The following is a 21,438-nucleotide window of genomic DNA, read 5'->3' as shown; positions in this document are numbered from 1 at the left end:
GTATTCAATATTACAGTTACTCTTTGCCTACATGGACCCCTGTATACAGGGGGAAAGCAGACAGTAGCAATGTAGTGACAAAAATTCAGTTTCTAACTTCAAAGCACGGATGTGCAAAACCTGTCTTTTCTAAAACTAAGGCTGTTGGGGTCTGCATTTCCCACATCTACCATTACTAAGATTTTTGGGCTGAACTAAGAAACACCACCTCTAGTTAGTTCACTTGTCATCAGGGAACCACTATATCAAACTAGATATTTTGCCCCTATTCAACTACGGAAGAAAATGGGACAACTTGAGCTGTTATGAAAAACAACATTTCAAATCAGCCTCATTTCACAATGTCTTAAAAGCCCCCAACCCAGTCAGGCTCTTTCTTGACAACCTTGCTCTAACCCCAAACAGTTTGTCCATTATTATAGTTCATGGGCTTCTCCATAGTTGCAAGTTGACATTTGGAACCTGTGTCATGCAGAAGGGACCCAAGCCCATCCAGGAACCAAGTTACTTATTTCCAAAGCAACTGTCACTTGTGGAGGTGCATGTGTGTGTGTGTTGGGGGCAGAATTAGGCACACAATAACCAGGCTGGGATTGACAGCTCTGATGTCCAGCAAGGACAGATAACTGATGAAAAGAATTCTCTTCTTGGATACTTGATCAGGGTGTGAATTTGCCTTGTTTACCTTTACAGCAAATGACTGAATCCCATCCCAGCCTTAACACTGAAGAGTTCTGTTTTATCTTATTATTTTTTTATATATGCTCTATTAAGCTATCTTGTCTTTGATTCCCAAGATCTAAATCACATAAGGTCAATACCGCAAATTTGAACCTATTGGGTACAATGAACACTATTTTGGTGATGGGCACACCAAAAGCCCTGACTTAAGCATAAGATATATGTGTATCCCTTAATTAATATTTTGAAATTTCAAAAAATTTTAAAAATATTGTAAATTTGAGAATTTGCCTGAATTCTTAATCACATAGTACAGAGACATGATACACTGAATATAAGAGATGTACGGGACAACTCCGGTGTATATGGCTCTAATTTAAGTTGTTCATTTCTCTATATACTTGAACACTTCCTCCCACCCCCAACGCAGGACATATTTCTCTTTCTTAGCCTCTGCAATCCAACCTTAACAGTGTAGAAACCGTGACTTGAAAATAACTGCTTGTTTGGAGTACTATTTATGAAATACTCTCTTTTTTTCTTTCCCTAGGCACCTACCCCAAAGGACTGAGCAATGCACTATGCCACTACTCCACTAGGTCTAAGAGAAAAGGTGAGGGTTGCAAGAGCATCTATCTTAACCCTTGCAAGGGTCTAGATGCCAGCATCTGCCTTGCTACCTAGGTACCCGAGCTTATTCTCAGCTTAATTTTAAAAATATATCTGGATCTCCATTTATCTGTTTATATGGCCCAGGGTGTTGCCAGGAGTATTGTGCTACAAATTCTGGAACATTTGTCTGTTCTATCTAATGTTTGTCATTACACAAACCATTATTTAAAAAACTAATTTCCAAGCCCCAAAACACATCCTTACTACAGAAGTCAATATATTAGCATAACAAGCACAAAGTTCCAAGATGGTAATTTGGTTATATATCTGAAATCCTTCCAGTTCCATCAGATCAGTGTTGAGGTATGATGTTGCCGCACTGAAACTAAGGTCTGGGTCAGTACCAGTGGGTCTCCCGCATGAGGGAGGTTCTGGTGGGGGAACAGGTTGTCCTCCTAGACTCAAAGTCAGAGCTGGGTCATTTTGTAAAGAATCAGGATAACCCCATCTCTTTTTTCTTCCTCTTTTCTGTTTGCTTCTTTCCTTGCCCACTAAGGAAATGTGTCTTAAGAGGTATTCTTCCACAGGTGTCTAATTAGACATGGACAAATATCAGGACTTCTTTCATAAGCAATACAAACACTTTTTGGTCTTTCTATTAGGGGGTGGAGTTCGGGAAATTTGACTTCTATCTGCCCTGCCAGTGGTTGAGGTGCAGATCAGCTGCCATTCTGCTAAAGCAGGAATGATGGTGGTAGGGGTCAGTAAGGTTGAGACGGATTCAGATGTTAATTTACACCTGAAAAGACAGAATGTAGTCACCTGCTTGTGGGATGACTTGAGTTTCTCATGAATACTGGTTTCTGTGAGTGCTTCCTTGTGAAAGCTGAAATGGAGGGACAAGTAGACTAAAAGTTACAGGAACAGGAGGAAGGGAAGGAGCAGGGACAGCCTTGATAAGTAAAACAAAATGTATTTAGCTATCAGTTGTAAATCTATTTTTAAATTTTTCTTTTCAATGCAGTTTAAAGATATAACAGAGAGGTGGTAATTTCCACTTTACTATTTGGGGATTGTCTATGGAATCCAAAAGTACGGATGTGGAAGTAAGGATGAGGAATTAGCCTTATTTTCTACCATTTGGATGGGTTTTTTTGTTTTACATAGTTTGTCTGTTTAACAACTGCTACCTGCCTTGCTCAGAGGAATCCCTAAGTACCCTGTGAGTAACTAAGAAAGAAAAACCTTCTACATTCCAGTACTGCCTTTAACCTCAAAGATAGTAAAGAGTTCATTCAGACACCAGGACCACACTGAGGCATTAATTAGGCTGATGAAATCCATCGAAATGTATGGATTCAGCATAATCAAGTTTCTACCCCAGACTATCGTTAAGGAATACGTAAGCAGCTGGGAGAATAGAAAGTACTGTTAGAGTTAAGTCATGCATGTAATTGAGTATATTTAACATAACCATTTTAATGATCAGTGATTAAAAGTGCATCTTACTTAAATGGTATATCCTCTGCAATTTGTTCATATCAACTTGATAATGTTCTCAAAAGGAAAAAGTATGGATACAAATTCCTAAACAAGATCTTTTTTTGAGTTTGGGGGTAAAAAGCAGGAAAGTGAACTGGAAAGAAAAATGTGGCTTTTGCATGCAAACAGCTATACCAGCGTGCTATAAATTAATCACTCTTTGGGGCACCTGTGCTCAGTTCATGTAAAGTATTAGAAATATATAATAAGTGATGTTTTTATCCTTCAGAATGTATTTTTCCTCAAAGATGCTTTCTTTGGCAAGATTTTTTAAGTGGGGCGGAGGACTGCTCAAATGCTGTTGCTTTTAAGAGCTTCTCTTAGGATTCTGGGAAGTTCACGTTTCCAACTCTTTTTCCAACCTGTTAGGTTGGACTGTCTTAGTGAAACTCACCTCTGTGAAGGTAACGCTGGGAAGAAGAGCAGGGATCACAAGGAGAAAGGTGCATCCAGATATGATGGACCAAGGAGCACAAACAGTTCAGAAGCCCGCAAAGGGAAATTAGCTGTTCAAGTCAGCGAAAGGCCTGAACCAAAAGCCCACGCGTTTAGAGGCAGACTCTGCTCTGCTCTATTCACTAGGACCTGGCCAGATAAATGGAGTCATTGTGGAGCCATGCACAAGCCAGCCCAACTCCTTTTGTTGTATTTTCTCAGCTTTTGTGCTCAAAACACGCAAATCACCGATTACTTTGCCCAGGAAAGAATCGAAAGAGAGAGGTGGATCTAGATCTACAGCTAGAAGTGTGTAAATCATACAACATCTACACATCTATGCAGGCACTATTAAAAGTGAGGGTTTAGAAGGGACGCCCAGCTTCGGAAAGTTGCTTCACAGGGCTCTTTTTATCTCCCTTCACCCCTGCCCCCACTCCTATAGAGAGACAAATCTATTCTCCCGCTCAAAATAGGGTTGAAGAGTGGCACATCTTGAATGTCTGGGAGTTGCACTGAAACTTTTACAAACCTAAGAGAGAGAGAGGAAGGCACAAGTATGTTGGCACATACTATTCAACTATTCTGCCTGCTACAAACAAAACAAAAATGTTTTAAGGGTAAATTCTTTCGATGCCTTTCTTCCACCAAGTAGCATGTCTTCTTTGGCTTGGAGGAACAACTTTTGGGAAATCAGGTCTCTCAAGGAGCACTCCCACCCTCAATGTATAGTCTATAAATATAGTAGAAGAGCCATGCCAGAGGTAGTCAGTGCAAGAGAATCTGGAGTCTTGAAAGCATCTTTTTCTTCTGGCTATGGTGGCACTTAAATGATAATGCGGGCAATGGAGCTGGGAGATTTATATCTTTTGGAAAGTAGGGCGAGCCAGATGGTAATAGCGTCATTAACACACAAACTTGGGATGTGCAAGTGAAGCTTGAAATTGGGAAAGAGATCAGGAGAACAAAGGGGGCTGCTGTTGAAAGGCTACCCCTCTTCTGCCGGCCAAAGCTAAGAGCCCCTTGGTACTGGGGTCTGCTCCTGCTCAGAGCCGGATAATAAACGACAGCTTTCCCCCTCCCCTGTTGTGACTTAGAAAGCACCAAGAAAACTTTTGCAATAGGCAAATTCAGCACTTATTTATGTGTAACCCTTTGTAGTCTGAAGTGGCAGCAATGGGCCTTTAATCCAACTGGACTTCTACCCCCCGCCCCCATCTTAGTTTGATAAGCCCTTGCATTTGTTGACATTTATTTTATAAAATCAAAGTACCGCTTGTTGTACGTTTTAGACAAAAGTTCATTTTCCTCCCCTTATGTAAATACTCTAAGTAAATATTAAAGGTTGAACAGCACTACCTCTTTCATTTTCGTGATGGGGGTTGGTGTGAAGGTGCTGACGGGGGTTAAACTCCAGAGTTTTACTTTGGAAAGCTTTAATGTTTAAGTTAAACTCCCACTGAATAGATATAATTCAGAAACAACAGAGAAGGCATTAAGACAAGATTAACAATGGCATTAATAATAAAGCATGTTTATAATAAACACACACAAACATCTATAAACAGGCAAGGTGGTTTGAAACTAAAGAAAATGAAATGAATTACGTTTGTTCTCCCTATTAACGCAGCGTGTATATACCTATATACTATACATATATATATACCTACATTATATATATATCTACTTATATCTATCTGTCTATCTACCTATAGTATATGGCTTCTGGGAAGATAGCAAAGGTAACGGTCATTAAGTATTGATTGGCTTGAGTGATGCCTGTTAGCAACTAAAAGTTGACGAGGTCTAAACTAAAATCGAACGTTTTTCTTTTTCTTCTAAAAAAAAAAAAAATACTAGAGCTCTTTAAAAGCCCGGAGGACTTACCCTCAAGGCATTATTCAGAGAAAAACTGAGACTGGCCGTTCGTCACAGGCAATTGTAAAGGGTTTCAAAGGGCCGATCAAACGATCGCCAGAGTAATCTACATTCAAGTCCGGATGGTGGTGTTACGGCACACACCTGCGGGGTGTTTGCTGTCCGTGCCCCTCGCCGAGCTACAAATCATCATTAAAGAGAGCTGCTTAAGCTTCTTCCCAGCTTCTAGACAAGAGTTACTTGGGACAGTTCACTTTGATATTGCTACAGCTCGCAATTGACAAGCAAGCTATTTTGGAGCTCAAGCCCGAGCCCACATCTTAATGCGCGCCGCGAAGTAAGCAGGGTGGTGGGGGCAGGGGGCGGTGAGCAATTGTGACAATCTGTTTCTTTCGCCAATTTCCTGAGCAGAATCACCACAAAAATGTATAGGAAACCAGGCTGGAAGCAGCTGAAACCCGCTTTGAGTTTTCTGAGGGCTCTTTCGAAACTTCTTCACTTTCTTCACAACTTTTAACCGACCCAGGCTATGGACACAATCTCACAACCTCAGTTTCCTTTTTTCCCTCTTTTACATGCCCACACTCGGGCCTCCCTTGAGTGCAAGACTACATCTTTCTCCCGCAGGGCCGGTATTCAGTTTGAAACTTTCACTTTTGATTCATTCGTTTGAGATTATTTCCCCCTTTTCTGTGCCGCACCTGCCCTCGCTGCTCTCACTGCCCTCACCTTGAGAAGGAAAAAATCCGGAGTTGGGTAAAAAGAAAGGGACATGAGGGTCGGACAGCTGGGAGCAGAGAAAGGCGGAGGCTGTGTCGGTTTCTGTCAGCTGTCTGCCTGAGTGTCTGCGAACCCGCGGCAATCCGTGTGCGACCCACTGGGGGGCCGGTGGGGGGGGCATTAACCGGCTGCCAGTGATGCCAAGATCAACACTCGGAGCGAATGTATCAATAGACCAATTTTCTGCTCTTACCACGAGCTTTTTCGTTTCAACCCAGAGTGGAGGTGTGTGCGTTGCGCAAGACGCTACAGCACTGTAGCCTGGGGAAAAAAGAGGGCGCTACATGCGGGAGGCGCAGATATGGAAATTAACTCATTAGGAAGGGGTGTGGTTACCGCGAAGCCCCCTCCTCCATCCTTTCCTTTCTCCCTTGCTGCCACCGTCCCGGCTTGCTAAATATGAGATTACAAACAAACAAATAAAGCAGAAGCTGACTGCGCAGCCCCAGATCAAACACGCTCCAGATAATTCGCTTCACTCAGCGCAGAGGCCAGATCTGCAGCGCCGCGTAGGCTTCCGACGCCCGCCCGCCGTTTCAGCGCCCCCTCCGCGCCAGCCCCGGCTTCCGCAACTCTGAAAAGCAGGGCCCGCGGCGGCCTTTCGAAGGCACAGCACGTGGCCCTGACGCCCCATTTGGTATACGTTTTAAAACATCAGACAAACGCTTCCACCAATATGGTGACCATCTGAGGGCTTCTGCTGATCTCAGAGGTCCTCTCCTAAAGGCTGCCTAGAGAGGGTGAGGGTGGTGGTGTTCTCTTCGGGAGACAAAAAACCCAACTAGAAAGTAGTGTCCCAGAGTACCTAACCAGGTTTTGTTTTCCTAGGGCTCCCCAACTCGAGTGCTGGGTTTGGCGATGGGGAGGGCGCCGAGAAGACAGAGGCTGGGGCGTGGAGGGGGTCTGAGCGTTAAAGCCCCGGGTTGAGATATTGTTAACCCAAGACCAGCTTACCAAGTGGAGGACGAGGGGGTTGGAAAACCTAGGGTGCATAATTCTGCGCCAAAATAAAATGTTTAGATGGGGGTGGGGGTGGAGGGAGTAAAAGAAAGAAACAAAACGCAAAATCTCTCACCCCCTACCCCGCCCCAGCTGCCCTGCCCCTGTGTCCTCAAAGCCTGCCTCTGTGCCGGGCTGGGGGGGAAAATGGTACTTTTATGGTTTTCCTTCCTGCGCGGCCCGCCTCCCCGCCCCTGCTCTCTGCCTGGCGCTCCCCCAGCTGCGGGCCCCTCGGAGGAAGGCTGCCCAGTCCCCTCGTCTCCCGCTGCCTGGAGGCCACCGAGCCTCAAAGCGCGCATTGTCCAGTGGGGGCGGGAAGGCCAGCAGACCCATGGAGAAGAATAACACTGCGCCCAACTCCTGTTAGGGAAAGTTTCCCAAATGCACTCCTTGTGGTAAAATGCTACTTTAAAAGGTGGTGTGTGTTTGGGGGTGGGGGGTTGAATAAGTTTTGAAAATCCACTGCTTTCTCCAGTTCTTCAGCCTTTCCCCGTCACTTTTTAGGTCCTCAGAAAGGGAGAGAGTGGCCGAGGAAGAAATTGAAAGGTGGCATGGAGGGCCGAAAATATGAACATTACTCTAGAACGGCCAATGTGATGTTTTTAAAATGCAAGTGGGAAGGGAAAAGAAGGATGTCTCCACCCAGGTCTGGTTTGGGGACAGCTGCAAGGTCGGTGCGCAGGGGGTTGCAGGGAGAGGGGGCCCCGAGGGCGCGTGTGCAGGCGAAGCATTTCGCACCTCCTGTTTATCTTAGAAGCCGGGTGGAGGGCGGGGGAGTGGGTAGCGAATTGTTCTGCTTCCCGACAGGCAGGGGAAGTTGAATAAAATGGAGAGGCGGGCACACGCAAAAACAAAAACTGCTGTAGGCTCGGAGTCTTTCTCCTTGACCCGAATTCCAAATAATGGGGGCTCTCCATTTGCAAAGGACTCCGAAGTCTGAAGACCCCAAAGACAGCAGTCCTCCAGTGACGGCAAAAGCCGCGATAGAGACCGTTAGAAATGGGGCTTTGGGGGCAAATGTAATTAATCTTTCATTCGAGCAGCGGGGACCCATTCCTTCTAAGCATTGTCTGCATTTGAGGGGTCTCTGGGTTTCGTCTGCTCTTCCACGCATTTGCAAAATAATGGCTCGTGTCCCTTGCAAAACTCTGCCTGAAACAAGTATATTCCAAAGACACTGAGATAGAGAATCCATTTATAAAATGAAATCAAAACAAAGTAAAACCAAAAAAGCTCCAGGCCGGTGCTCTCGGTGTGCAACAACCAAAGTGAGGGAAGGAGTGCATAAGCGGTTGTGGCTATTTGGGAGTCGCGCTAATTTGGTGTGTGGACTTAATGCCTTAATGTTAAATCGGCAATAGAAAGGACTGAAGAGCAAGCCCGATAAAAGCTCTAATTACTACTGGAAACTTTAGGTGGTTGCTAGGATCTAAGGACCACCACGACCACCACAAAAAACCTCCAATAGAGGTTTGGACTGTGTATATGGGGGTGGGGGTAGAGTTTCTACGGCGAATAGTGCCCACATCTGCTGGAACTTCCATATCTAAGCTGTTCATTTACGGGAGCCAACTTATGAAATCTCCACAATTAGATCTTCATTGTTCTTTCTCCACAACACTGTCTAGAAAGAAAAGGTCTTCTCGGTCGGGGCCAATCCAACGAAGCGTTTGACGTTATTAAATAATAAAGCGATTGTGATTTACATTGTTGTTCAGAAAAAAAGGCCAATTATCCACTGTTATGTTGCCATAAAGATCATATTAACTCGAATTAGTAATCAAACAATATGCGAGCGTTTAAAAAAGTACAGCCGAACTGGGTGACAGCCACCGCGACGTCTTTACTTTCACCAGCATACCCGCGCCGGCAGCGGGAGCGAAAGAGGCAGACGCCGCAGACCCGAAAGGAGGGAGAGAGCAGCAAAGTGGTGATTAACGATCTCCAGTGTTAATTATTCTCAATTAATCCCAAACAGTGCAAACTGTCCTGGTTCCCTGCAAGTTCCCTAGTTCGGGATGCTCTGAGAATTCTGTCTTTCTGGGAGGGGTTTATAAGAAATCCGGAAGAGGCAATCTCCATGCAACTGTACCTGTGAGCGAAGGGGGTAGGGGTGTAGGTGTGTGCACATGTGTGTGGTGTGTGAGGTTCACTACCTTTCCCAGAGCCTGGCGTGCTCCCCGAGGTAGATGCCCGGGGTGGGCAAGGCCCGAAGCATCCTTACAGCCCTAGTGAATCTTGCGTCTTCTCTACTCAAATCAGTCTCTCTCGCCCTGTGTTATTAGGTTTATAACTCTTTGCCCACTTAAATTTGTGCAGCCAACCAAGGAAATCTAAATAGGTTTGAGTCGCCCCTTGGGTACAGAATGGAGGCTTTAATAAGAAAGATTAATTGTGGGTGTGTACCGGTCGGGAGACGCGTTAGCTATCAAGTAGCGGCGGGCTGTGGGTCGAGGGGCGGGAGACGCCTCTTCCAGGGCCCAGACTTTAGTAGGCGCCGTAGGCATACCTAATGCGGGCCACCCAGAGACTCGTAGTAGTCACAAGCAAAGGGCTTCACAGCACTCTTACCATTTCTACTTGTGTTATTTGAGGTTTTAAAGAATTTATCTTTCGCTTGTCCTGCACATCAAATCCTCATGCCCCGCGCCCCGCCCCGCCAGACCCGGAGCTCCTTGTCTCCATGCGGGGGCTGGTAGGGGAGGATTGTGACCGCTGTCCTAGGAGGTCTACCTATTCCACCTTCATACGCTGAACAATGTTTAAGCAAATGATAGAAACGTTTTGCTTCGGGGGCTAGAAAGTTAATTTTGTGGCCACGATGAAAAATGTATGCAGCTACATGGTTTTTAAAAAATGAGCAAGTAGAGAGCAATTTTCCTGGGTGCGATGCTTCAGCAAGTCAAGGCAGAGAGGGGAAATCAGCCAGTGGCAGGGCCGCGGGGATCTCGCCAGGCCCGGCGGTGGCACTGAGGGAACTGTCCTCGCCCGCAGGTCCCTTTCCTCGCCCCTCCCTCTTTCAGCTAAAATGTTCAGATCCCAGACTCAGAAGCGGCGAAGAGGGTGGGGGAGGAGAGGAGTGGGGATGGGACCGAGGTGGGGGATAAAGGGATTGACTTAGAATAGTTTCTCTAGTAGCGTCCCCTTCTTGAGTAATTCTGTTTAAAACTTGAGGCACCAAGGCCTGGGCTCACACAAATGTAAAACGATGTCTTGGAAGGTCCGGCAGTCTGGTCCTTGCAGCAGCGGGGTGGCCAAAAAGCGATAGCATCCTTGTCCAGAGTTTTAAAACAGTTGCTGCCTTTGCTAACCCCTTTCTTTTTCTCCACACCCCTCTTCCCAGTAAAACCAATTCAAAAGCGGACAGAACTCCACTCCACAAGATTAATGTCCGTTCATTTGCAGGATTAACCCTCTCACGCAGCATAATAAAATACTAGAGGTCCTCTTAAATTTAAATAAATACATGAAATTCGTGCTTTCTCTCCTTTCCTGTTTGATCTCTCCCAGGTCGTGGAAAACAGTGTCTTGGAACCTAAGAAAACTTAGAAGGACTTGGAGCTTTCAGATCATATGGGGCTGCTGTGGGCCCCAGATGATCTGAAAATGTATTGGGAGAGAGTGGAGAGACCAGCTTACTTTTAATATCTATAGCTATACATTTTGGTTTGGAACTCATGATTAAAAATCTATTTGTTCCTCCCAGGGCTCCACAGATTTCAATGTTGGTCATAGGAACCACAAAATGTTCATTAAAAGAACCTAACCAAGGCTACTGTATGGCCACTTTGTGAACTCAGAACTATGGATGGGGGGAAAAGTATGAAAGTGTGAGTTGATGTCACGCTGGCTGTCAGTGTGTGGTCTATTGTGGAGAATGGTGCTTTTTGACTGAACAGAGGGAGCCCCCCTCCCCCCTTCCCCAGCTCTACTGCACCTGCACTGGATGAGGGAGTCCCTGCCATTCAGCCCATCGCAGATTGTTCAAACAGAAGACATCTCTGACAGCACTCAATTCATTACATTTCTTCCTGCTTTTCAAACCAACACACACACACAAAATGAGTATTGCCAGCCAGTGACAGCCAAAAAAAAAAAAAAAAATCTTAAAATACTTTATATGCAGCTAATTTGGAAGCTCATGCAACTAACCATGAAATATTTTGTATCCTTAACTTGTGAGGCTTCCTGGGGGGGGGGGGTGGATTACCTGATTTTTCTAACTGAGAACATATCTCTGTAGTTTATATGTGAATATTAAGTTTGGTAGAAAGACACTGAAGCATGGGGCAGGGAGAAGTTTCAATGGGAATAAAAGCAGAAATGTGCAAAAGAGAAAAACCTCTGATTTATCTTATCAGATGGGCCTGCTTGATATGCATTCATAATTTATGCCAGGGAACCAGCTTGCTACAGAGGTGGGGTACCCAAGAACCAGGAGTAGGCACCAAAGGAAGCAAAATTGGATAGTAAGGGAAGCATTGAGACTGAAGTGTGAGTTAAACATTTAAATCAATATCTTAACAACAGTCTTCCCCCCATATGCTCAAGTTTATTTTGCCATCTTGGATTCCAAGATGTTTTTGCACCATTCCACAAAGCTGATGAGAGTGTTTAGAAAGCTGATGAGAGAGTGTTAGTCTAGTTTAACAGAAGTTGGGGTAAACAAACTCTCACAGGGAAACTTGATTTTAAGATAGTTTCCTTGGAGGTGGAAGGAAGGAGAAACAGAGAAAGGGAGGAGGAACTTGAGAAGGAGAAGACAGGTTTGCCACTTAGTATTCCAGACTGATTAAACTGTAATGTTATGCAATAACCCAGATTTGAGCTGTTAAGTGTGATAGGCAAATCGACCTGGATGTGAGCTGATACTAAACTGACTGCATGCAAAATATTGGCTAATTCTCCCTAAATCGTTACTCTGTCAAATCCTGGACCAATATCAGAACATAAGGCCTAATTTCCAGGATCCTTCCTACTGGAAGGGCATTCAATCAATTAAATTGATTTGAGGGTTGGGAAGAAAACTTGGGAAGTGCATCTCCTGGAAAAGCCAAAGCACTTTCCACCAAAACAATAATTTTATCCCACTTACATTTCACTGACCAAATGTCTTTCTTCTTATCTACAATTTAAATCACAGTTTAAAGAAGTTCTCTTAGCAATACTTGATTCTAACAAGATTATTAAAAGCTATACATGTTATTAGGAATGGGAGGGAAGAGAAAATAGAAATGACATAGCAATGGTAAGTCAGGAGCAACTGTCTAACCATTGTGCAATATGAGAACCAGAAAATTCTTCTAAGTTTAGTTCTTAAATCACCGCTGAAACTTACGGGTGACCAGATGAAGCTACAGAGTACTTTGTAAAGGCTTTGTGTAATTTGTTAAACATCTAAAAACAAATCAAACAGAAGCACAACAAAAACAAGTCACTCAGATCCCATAACAAATTTAAGCTAGCAAATCAAATAACTTAAAAATTTATACGAAGAAGGGAGCTCCAGTGACCAGGGATGTGTGTGTGACTATAAACATACTGAAGATTGTGTCCCATGTGTGTGTGGTTATGTTTTGAGGAATGAGGTGCCTCAGCAGCCCCCCAGACTGGGTCTGGGTAGTGGTAACGGAGCCTGGCTGCACTGGCCTCGCCCCGCAAGCGCTCACATTGCCCTTTCTGGAACACTCAAACGAATCATTTCATCCTCGAGGCCCTGCGGGCGCTGACGTCACGAGGTGGGGGTGGGGGCGCAGTCCCGCTTCTGGCCTGGCCGCGGGCGATAAGAACCCTCGGGAAGAATTCACGGCTCCTTTTAATACAGTAATTATTTTTCTGCCTTCTACGGGTGGGGGCTGCTCCTGCCCGGAATGCTGGGATCCCTCCCTTCAGGAAGATACCCAGGGATGGCAAGTTTGCAAGATAACTTCCTAGGCAAACCTTAAACCAGAAAGAGCACCGTAAAAGTAAGAAGGGTGGTGTGAACAAGGCCAGTTTCACCGCCCAGAACTAGGAAGGAGAGAAGGGACCGGGGTTTCTGTATTGGTTCCTGTTGTCTACCATGAGATCTGCTTCCCTTCCCTACCAGCTAATTGTGCTGGACAGTAAGAAAAGTCATAGTTATCAATTAAGCCTATTTTGTGCCAGGTGCTTTGTATTCATCTTCTTCGAGATAACTATATTTTAATACCTATTTTACACATCTGAAAGTGAAGGGTCTGCATCTTCCCATTGCTCCCTGCTCTCCTCCCAGAGGGGCCCAATGTTCCGGGGATCCCAAATTGCTCCCGTTGCTCCCCACAGCCACGTCAATCCGCGGCCTGTGATCAGGAAGGACTAAAACAGATCACTTAATGCTGAGGCTTGGCCACAAACAGGGACAAGCAACCCCTTAAAAGTAAAGAACTAGGGTGAGAGGCAGGAGGAAGGCAGGATTTGGGCCAACGATCTCCCATGTGGGAAGTTTGAAGCTTGGAAACCGTCTCTGGGGTCACGAGGTCAACGTGGAGAAGGCTGGGGCTGGGGTGCAGGAGGCAGAGGGCTCCGGAGCGGCGGGGGCCCCCAAACCCCGGCAGACTTTCCAGACTTGTCCGACGCGGGACAGTGCAGGGCTGAGGGAGAGGGAAAGCGGCCCTCTGGGCAGAGCCCGGGCAGAGAGAACTCAAGCCCCACACAGCACCTTCCCGGGGAGCCCTGTAGGGGCTGTGGTCAGGGCCACGGTGACGTCAGTCAGGTCCCCGGCGGGGTGCCTGTCAGCCTTGGCCTGGCTGTGCCGGCGCGTCAGCTCGCCACCCGGCGCTGCGCGCTCCCTGGGGCAGCCGGCGGGAGGCCGGCGCGCCCACAGCCCCTCGCCGGTGTCCCGCACCAGAGCCGGGAGAACGAGGCAAATGATAGTTCAAAGCGCTGAAATCTATATAAAACAGTGCACACTTCATTCTGTACATGCAGACAGACGAGGGTAATAAAACGAATGACTTTTCCGAGCCTCTAAATCACCTGACACTTCTTTTCAAAGTAGAACAAGCATCTCAAGTTCAAACGCCTGGAAGCAGCAACTGTCTTTGAGTCCCGAAAAGAGAGGACGTTCTATTTGCTTTGGGAGAGAAACTGAGCATAGCGCTTAAGGAATTAGAAATATCACCATTATACCAAAATATAAAAATTCATCTGAACCTGCAATACAGAAAGAGAGCTTTCTGCCATGGAAAACTTATCTTAATGCTCCGCCCTTCCAAAGAAAAGTCTCCTTAGTCAGAATAAGAAAGTCAAGTCCATTATTTTTTAAAGGAAACAGAAGCAAAATATGCAAACTGAAAACAAGAGTTGTAAAACTGGACAGCATCGTCAGAAGGAAGAGAGGAAGTTATAAGTCTCCTTTGGTGGTATCAGAGGTCAGGTTTCCAGGAAAGTTTTTGATAGAAAATAACTATGAAAGACTAAACCAATTCGCTGGTTTGGGTAACTTCCCTGTCTTTGGAAAGCTCCTTCCAAGGCGTCTTACTCTAGAAGTCCAGAGGCTGTGTCCCTTTGGACTTTATCCATATTTTCACAGTTAAGGTCAGAGTTTCCCCCCTTCTTCCTCCTTTAAGGGGTCCACCTTATAGACCAGGTCCCTAGGGGAATCCACCCACCCCTCTTCCAACTTAGGCCAAAACAAGAAAGCAAAGCCAAGAAATAAATCAACCCCTATTCCCAACCCCATTTTTGGCCTGAAAAGCAGCCTTAGCTCTGAAAGCAAGGAAATGCAGCAGGAAAAAGAAAAAGAAAAAAAAAAAAAAAAACAAGAGAGAGCGATAGAGAGAATGAAATGCAAATTATATTAAGGCAATAATGTAGAGGGGGGTTGGGGAATGAGAACTCAAGTCTCTGCTAAAGTTCATGTCAAAGGATACTCCTTCCACAAAGAAAAATATGAGGACCTGTTTTTAAAAATTATCCAAGAGCAAGAAATAAAGGAGGGGGCAGATAAAAAGCTCTCTTAATTATAACAAATAAATAAATAAGCAGTGCCAATCAGCAGGCGATCAAACCATAGTCAAACTTCAATCTCAGAGCAGTTAGCTATAAACTGTTAGCAGTTGAAAAGTAAACCTTGTGCACACAAAGGCACTGTTTAATTTTCTTCTTGTAATGGTTCTAAATGAAGACCCCATCATGATGCAGTTAAGCGGTATTTCTTGTCCCCCTGAGGCGCTGATCAGTTCTTTTTAATGTGAGAAAACTGGCAGCTCAAAACCCGTCAATGGAGCTCCCACAACAAAAGTTCTGAAAAGCTGAATGAATTGGGTTTGTAATTACTGCTTCCCACCCCCCCTTCACAGCTTATCTCTTATTCATTCAATGTATATTATTGTCAAGGAATCTCACCCTCAAAATCATTCCCTTACCATTTTACCTAGGGCCACAGAGGAACTTATGACACGGCAGAAATGGAACATTCGCTCCCCCACTGCACCTTGCAGTGTTCAGACCAATAGGTGGGGAGGGAGGGAGGGATTACATTGTACCCCAATTTATTCTGAGACTGCTAGAACTAAGAGTACTCAGCCTATGGAGCCATCCATTTTAAAGCCTGAATATTATTGGCAAATACCCTGTCTAAATTCCAGGCCTTCAGAGTCTCTGAAACCCTGTGACATCTCTACTTAGAAAAGGCCAAGGTTATAAATAAACACCCTTCCCTTTCTTCCCAAATTGTAAGTCCCTAAAAGACCTTATCAGACATTATGTGGAAATTAAGATAAATTATTATGTTCTTGGTTTTTTTCCTTTTAAACCAAATATAATCAATGAAACAGAAAAAACTATGATCCACTCCCACCGCCCCCCCCCCCCACCAGCCTAGGAAAAGGTTTTATGAAAAAGTCAGCTTTAGAATGCCAGGGCTCCTTGTGTATTTCAATCCAAGGTATTGCTGATGGAGAAGATTCTCCTGAGATTTTCCTACTGTAAGAATGTGTCGGTTTCTAGAAATAAGTACAGCTATTACAACCAAATCTACTAGCAGTCTAAATAATTAATTGAAGTGTTGCTCTTTGACCCTTGAAAAGTCCAGTAGGGACACGTTTATAGTAATAATACCTCCGAATGAGCCCTTGTCAAATATTCATTTAGTGGTTAATGTGAGCCATTTTCCCCTGGGACGGTCTGTAATACCAGCTTCCCAGCATTGGCAAGAAACCTTGCTAATCTACTACAGCTCAGCAAAATATTTTAACGCTCTTTATTTAAAGTATGGGGGTGGGTGGGCTCGGGAGAGAAAAAAATTGCAGAGAGAACAAACTATAATCTCATCCTTTTGCACATTTCTATTCGGTGTATAAGGTTAACAAAACATTTAAATTCACTCCCTTTGACTGGAAATTGCGTGGTTTCACTGAGCAGAATAATATCCTGAGGAAAGAACTAAACACTCAACAACTATCTTCAGCACCATAAGATAACCACCTCTGGGCAAGTTTGTGGATTTACTCCCCTTCTTGAAAATCACATTATTATTATTTTTGGTTAGTCAAATGTATTAAAATATTATATGTGTAATATTAATCAAGCCATGAAATTACATATTTTGGGGACCTATTTAACCCAATCAAATGAATGATGTCTTGTGATTTTCCTGAGAAGCAGTTTATCAAAAGCATTTATATTTGCAAACAAAATAATTTCACTTCCATTTCCAACTATTTAGTTTAGAGAGACGGAGGGATGGGAGGGGGAACAGTTCTCTTGCTTTATGCAGACAGTGACAATTACTCAAAGCTAGTTCAACTTCCCAAAATATTGTGCTCTTTCCTCTTGCAAAATATTTGAACCTGATCATTTTGCAAAGATTGCCTTTTAGTCTGATTCTGTCGGTTCTTTTTTTTTTTTTTAAATGGGAGGTTAGTGCAGTGCAATTACTCTAAATCCCTATACATATTTCTAATATATCTCTATTTTTCAAATATACACATTCTATATAGCTGATTGACTCAAATTCCGGGAATATCCTCCTCATTCCCCCAGCATGATCATTTGGATCTTTATTCAAAGTTTCTTTTATTCGTATGTGTGAGCAAGAACTGGCGAATGTGCTCATTACCACGTGAATAATCCGTATATGCATTACAATGGCTGGCCAGGCCAGGGGAAATTCTTTTAGAGTCTCTGCATTAATTAAGGGGGAAAATGCCTCGCTTAGAATTGGTAACTGGAATAATAATTGTCCCTTCCCAGTATAATGTTACCCTAAAAATGAGGATAGAAAAGTAATAAGTAATAAAAATCAATACATACCTAAAATAAAGCAATCCAGAAGAAATGAAAAGTACAAGAATATGAGATATCCCCAGTTCAGCCCCGAACTAACATTAGCAACACCATGAGGAAGAAATACTTTCTTGGAAAGAAGATGCAAACCAAAAGGATGACCTAACTTAGTGGTTGTGGCGGGTACTTTACTCAAGGGCAGAAGGCGCTGCCGGAATTCCAACTTCTCCAGAGTTGCAGCAAGTTGACACGACAACCTCTTGAAATTGGGTAGCAAACCCGTACTCTCAAGAATGCCCGACTCTTGGTTCCTGGTCCCCTTGGGCAGGGGAAGATGAGCGAAGCAAGTAGTAAATAAAGAAGAAAAGTCCCTGACTAGGTCACAGGTTCTCCGGCTGCCCCAAAGCGAGGGTCGGTTGTGATGCAGAAGCATCGCTAATTCAAAGACCAAGGCGATTCCCCAACTTTTCCGCTCCCACTGAGGACAACTATAGCCTTTCTTTACCTTTCCTAGGGCAAAAGAAAACAACAAATCCAATCTTGTTTCCCCACCCCTTTCCCCTCCCCCCACTTCTCTACTACTGTAGTAAAACATTGTTAACAGATCAAAAGCATAATCATCTCCAAATGTGATTAGACCGGACAAAGTAAAATATCTACCTCAGAGTTGATTGTTTTCTTCTTTAATATGGCTGTTGCCTGGCTTCTGTTTTGCTTGTTATCAGCTGCAGAGATTATCCGATTTGGGGCTACAGGCTTGGACCCGCGCTGCCAATTTAAGAAATGGAATTCGGGGAGGGAGGGAGAGAGAGGGAAAAAAGAAAATAAATAATAAAAAAAAAACTATGTCCGTGATAAGTCGGGGAGTTTTGCAAGACGTTCTTTGCTTTCCCTTGCCCCTAAACAGGAAAATGTAGAGGAGAAAGTTTATGAAGTCAAGGAACAAAGAAAGCAAACCACTTGTTTCCTGTCAGACAATAGCAGGGCCAGAGTAATCCAAACACCCACCCAGCAGATGAACACTTTGCATGTCTAGTTTGCAATTATTCTGATACAAGAAGCATCATTTCCCCCTATAACCAGGTTTCAAAGGACCATTGTGCTGTGAAGAAAATGAAAACAAAACCAGCCAACCTGGTTCTGATTTGGCTCAATACCCCATCTGCTAAACTACATGAAAAATTTCAGAATTGAATCCTTTCTGGCAACAAGTGGCATAAATCAGTTTAAGTCCCCATCCTTGCTTATTCATGCTGCCTAGAAAAGGAGGGGGTGGATTTAAAATATATGTATCTAGTTTCTATTTTAGAAATGACAGAAGCATTTCAATTTTTCCAGAGTACTTATTAATCATCCAGCCATTTCTTTTTTGTAGTTAATGTTAGCACATGACGCTGGACTAGTAATACCGAGGTTTTTGGTATTTTGCTTTCTTGGCTGAGCACAGTATTATAATTCCCTGGGAAGTTAAGTATAATCACAGTGTTATCCGAATAAATGAAAGACTCAAGCATAATTTCAGTGTCCATATTTCAAAAATTTATTTATCTCAAACTGTGCATAATGGAGTAAAAACTTAAGTTGAAAATGTACCTGTTATAAGGATGATATTAGTTCAAATATATACATGGATTCTCGGCAGACTGATTCAAATAATACAGAGCCGAATCTTTTAAAATACAACTACGGAAAATAAGGGAGGGAAACCTTAAAATATCACAATAAATTTACAGAAATATTACAAACCATAAGAAAATATTTCAAACACAGTAATTTCATGTTGTTTTTTTATCTGAACAAAATGGGAAGTTGGGATTGAACAAAAGCTATTATAAATTACCAACGATGTCAACCTGCATGGCCATTTTTGCTTTTAACAGTAAGTTAAAAAATTTAGTACAATCTAAAACTTTTGCCCTTTTAAACAAGACCACAGAGATGGTTTGCCAGTACTTATTCTAATTTTTTCCTTTTGTACAATTTTTAAACAATTAAAATGTCCAAATTTGAATAATTTTCTTCTTTCCACGTTTGCAACTGTCCCAAATTTCAGCTGCACAATCAAAATGCAGCAAGAAACCTCTCCTTGAAAAATATTGGCAAATTCTCAGCTTATAAACAATGGACATTTTGATTGCCATGTTTATCTCGATAAATACTGTACAAAAGTTGCTTGCAAATATTAAAACATTTTTTTCGTCGCTTGGAGACTAGCTCTAAATATTATTGGTAAAGACTTTTGCAAACTTCCTGCAAAGCTCCTACCGTACCACTAGAACTTTTAAAAAGTTTTGCGTAGCTTTCTTTCCTCCAGATCTATACAAGGTCCATTCCCCCTCCCTCCCCAACCCACCCCCGGTTTACTCTGTACAAAAATAGTCCCCCAAAAAGAAGTCCAGGATCTCTCTCATAAAAGTTTTCTTGTCGGCATGGCGGGTTTTGCGTGAGTGTGGATGGGATTGGTGTTCTCTTTTGCAGCTGTCATTTGCTGTGAGTGATGGGCTTTTTTTGTTTTTTGTTGTTTTTGTTCTTTAGCGCACCGGGTTTTTCTCCATGCTGTTTCTTATTCTCCTTTTTTGCACCCCGCCCATTTCCCTCGTTTTTCTTTGAGAATTTCTCCTTCCTCCAGTTCGCTGTCCGGCCCTCACATGTGCGAGAGGGGCAGTGTGCCGTTAATGGCCGTGCCCGGCACCGGGCCGCTCTGGTAGTGCTGAGACATGTGAAGTCTGCTGGGGGCGGCGGGTTCCGGCACCTCGGCGCCGGGGAGGTACATGCTGATCATGTCCCGGAGGTCCCCGGCCTGGCAGGGCGCCCTGGAGTGGGAGGAAGAGGTAACCACAGGGGGGCTGGAGCTGGCCTCGGACTTGACCACCGAACCCATGGAGCCAAGAGCCATGCCAGGGGTGCCCTGCTGCGAGTAGGACATGCTGTAGGTGGGCGAGCCGTTCATGTAGGTCTGCGAGCTGGTCATGGAGTTGTACTGCAGGGCGCTCACGTCGTAGCGGTGCATGGGCTGCATCTGCGCGGCGCCGTGCGCGTTGAGGCCCGGGTGCTGCGGATAGCCCAGCTGGTCCTGCATCATGCTGTAGCTGCCATTGCTCCAGCCGTTCATGTGCGCGTAACTGTCCATGCGCTGATTCACGCCCGCGCCCAGGCCGGCGCCCACCCCGACCCCGCTCGCCATGCTGTTGCCGCCGGGGGCCAGCAGCCCGCCGGGCAGCGTGTACTTATCCTTCTTCATGAGCGTCTTGGTTTTCCGCCGGGGCCGGTATTTATAATCCGGGTGCTCCTTCATGTGCAGCGCTCGCAGCCGCTTGGCCTCGTCGATGAACGGCCGCTTCTCCGTCTCCGACAAAAGTTTCCACTCGGCGCCCAGGCGCTTGCTGATCTCCGAGTTATGCATCTTGGGGTTCTCCTGGGCCATCTTGCGCCGCTGCCCGCGGGACCACACCATGAAAGCGTTCATGGGCCGCTTGACGCGGTCCGGGCTGTTCTTCTGGTTGCCGCCCGCCGCCGCCGCGGTGGAGTTGCCGCCGCCGCCGCCGCCGCCCCCCGAAGTTTGCTGCGGGCCCGGCGGCTTCAGCTCCGTCTCCATCATGTTGTACATGCGGGCGCTGTGCGCGGGCCCGGCCCGCCGGCGGCCGCCGACCCTCGGCCCGGCCGGGACTTTGGGGGGCCCGCGGGCGGGGGGAGGAGGGGAGGCGGGCGGGGGTGTCGGGAGCGCAGGGCTCCGCGCGGAAAATGAGATGAAGAATAATTTGGGGGAAAAAAAGAGAGGCAAACTGGAATCAGGATCAAAAAAAAAGAGCTTCCCTCCTCCTCTGGCCGATCCTGCCGCCGCCGATGATTGTTATTATTATTTTTTGGAAAGGCTTAAGCCTGGGGCTCAAACTTCTCTCCTTTCTTTCTCTCTCCTCTTCTTTCTCTCAGTCCTAGTCTTAAAGAGGCAGCAAACTACTTTCCCCCTTTTGCAAACACTCTCTTCTCTGCCTTGACAACTCCTGATACTTTTTTGAACAAGTTAATAGACAACCATCCATGTGACGGGGGCTGTCAGGGAATAAATGGGTTTCTAGCGACCAATCAGCGCGCGGCGGCTCCTCCACTCGAGCCCAGCCTCGCCGCTGGGTTTTGCATGAAAAGGGGCGGGGCCTAGCGCGCCGCCGGCCGCGCGGGGGAGGAGGGGGAGGGAGGGCGAGGAGGGGGAGGCGGCTCCCGGAGCCGGCCTGCCAGCCACTGAGAAACCTTTGTATCCCCTCTCGC

At 45.2% G+C, this 21,438-nt stretch overlaps 1 protein-coding gene and 1 long non-coding RNA gene across 2 annotated transcripts in view; both read right to left on the bottom strand.

The window, feature by feature from the left end:
- Window positions 1–21,438, bottom strand: part of LOC123630303 — a 40,528-nt gene that overhangs the window by 7,216 nt on the left and 11,874 nt on the right. Inside the window, exon 2 of the long non-coding RNA XR_006732643.1 lies at window positions 17,836–17,943. This is a non-coding gene — a long non-coding RNA (uncharacterized LOC123630303). The remainder of the gene's footprint in view (window positions 1–17,835; window positions 17,944–21,438) is intronic.
- SOX2 (SRY-box transcription factor 2) lies at window positions 18,692–21,212 on the bottom strand. Its single transcript, XM_045539752.1, has one exon. The coding sequence runs from the start codon at window positions 20,780–20,782 to the stop codon at window positions 19,820–19,822; it is 963 nt and encodes a 320-aa protein (XP_045395708.1). The 5' UTR covers window positions 20,783–21,212; the 3' UTR covers window positions 18,692–19,819.

This window comes from Lemur catta, chromosome 1 (genome assembly GCF_020740605.2).
Source record: "Lemur catta isolate mLemCat1 chromosome 1, mLemCat1.pri, whole genome shotgun sequence".
Taxonomy (NCBI): Eukaryota; Metazoa; Chordata; class Mammalia; order Primates; family Lemuridae; genus Lemur; species Lemur catta.
The sequence above is the reverse complement of the archived record's forward strand: the minus strand, read 5'-3'. Positions and strand labels throughout refer to the sequence as shown.

Coding starts and splice junctions, on each gene's coding strand:
- SOX2 (XM_045539752.1), bottom strand. CDS start 20,782: ATGTACAACATGATGGAGACGGAGCTGAAGCCGCCGGGCCCGCAGCAA.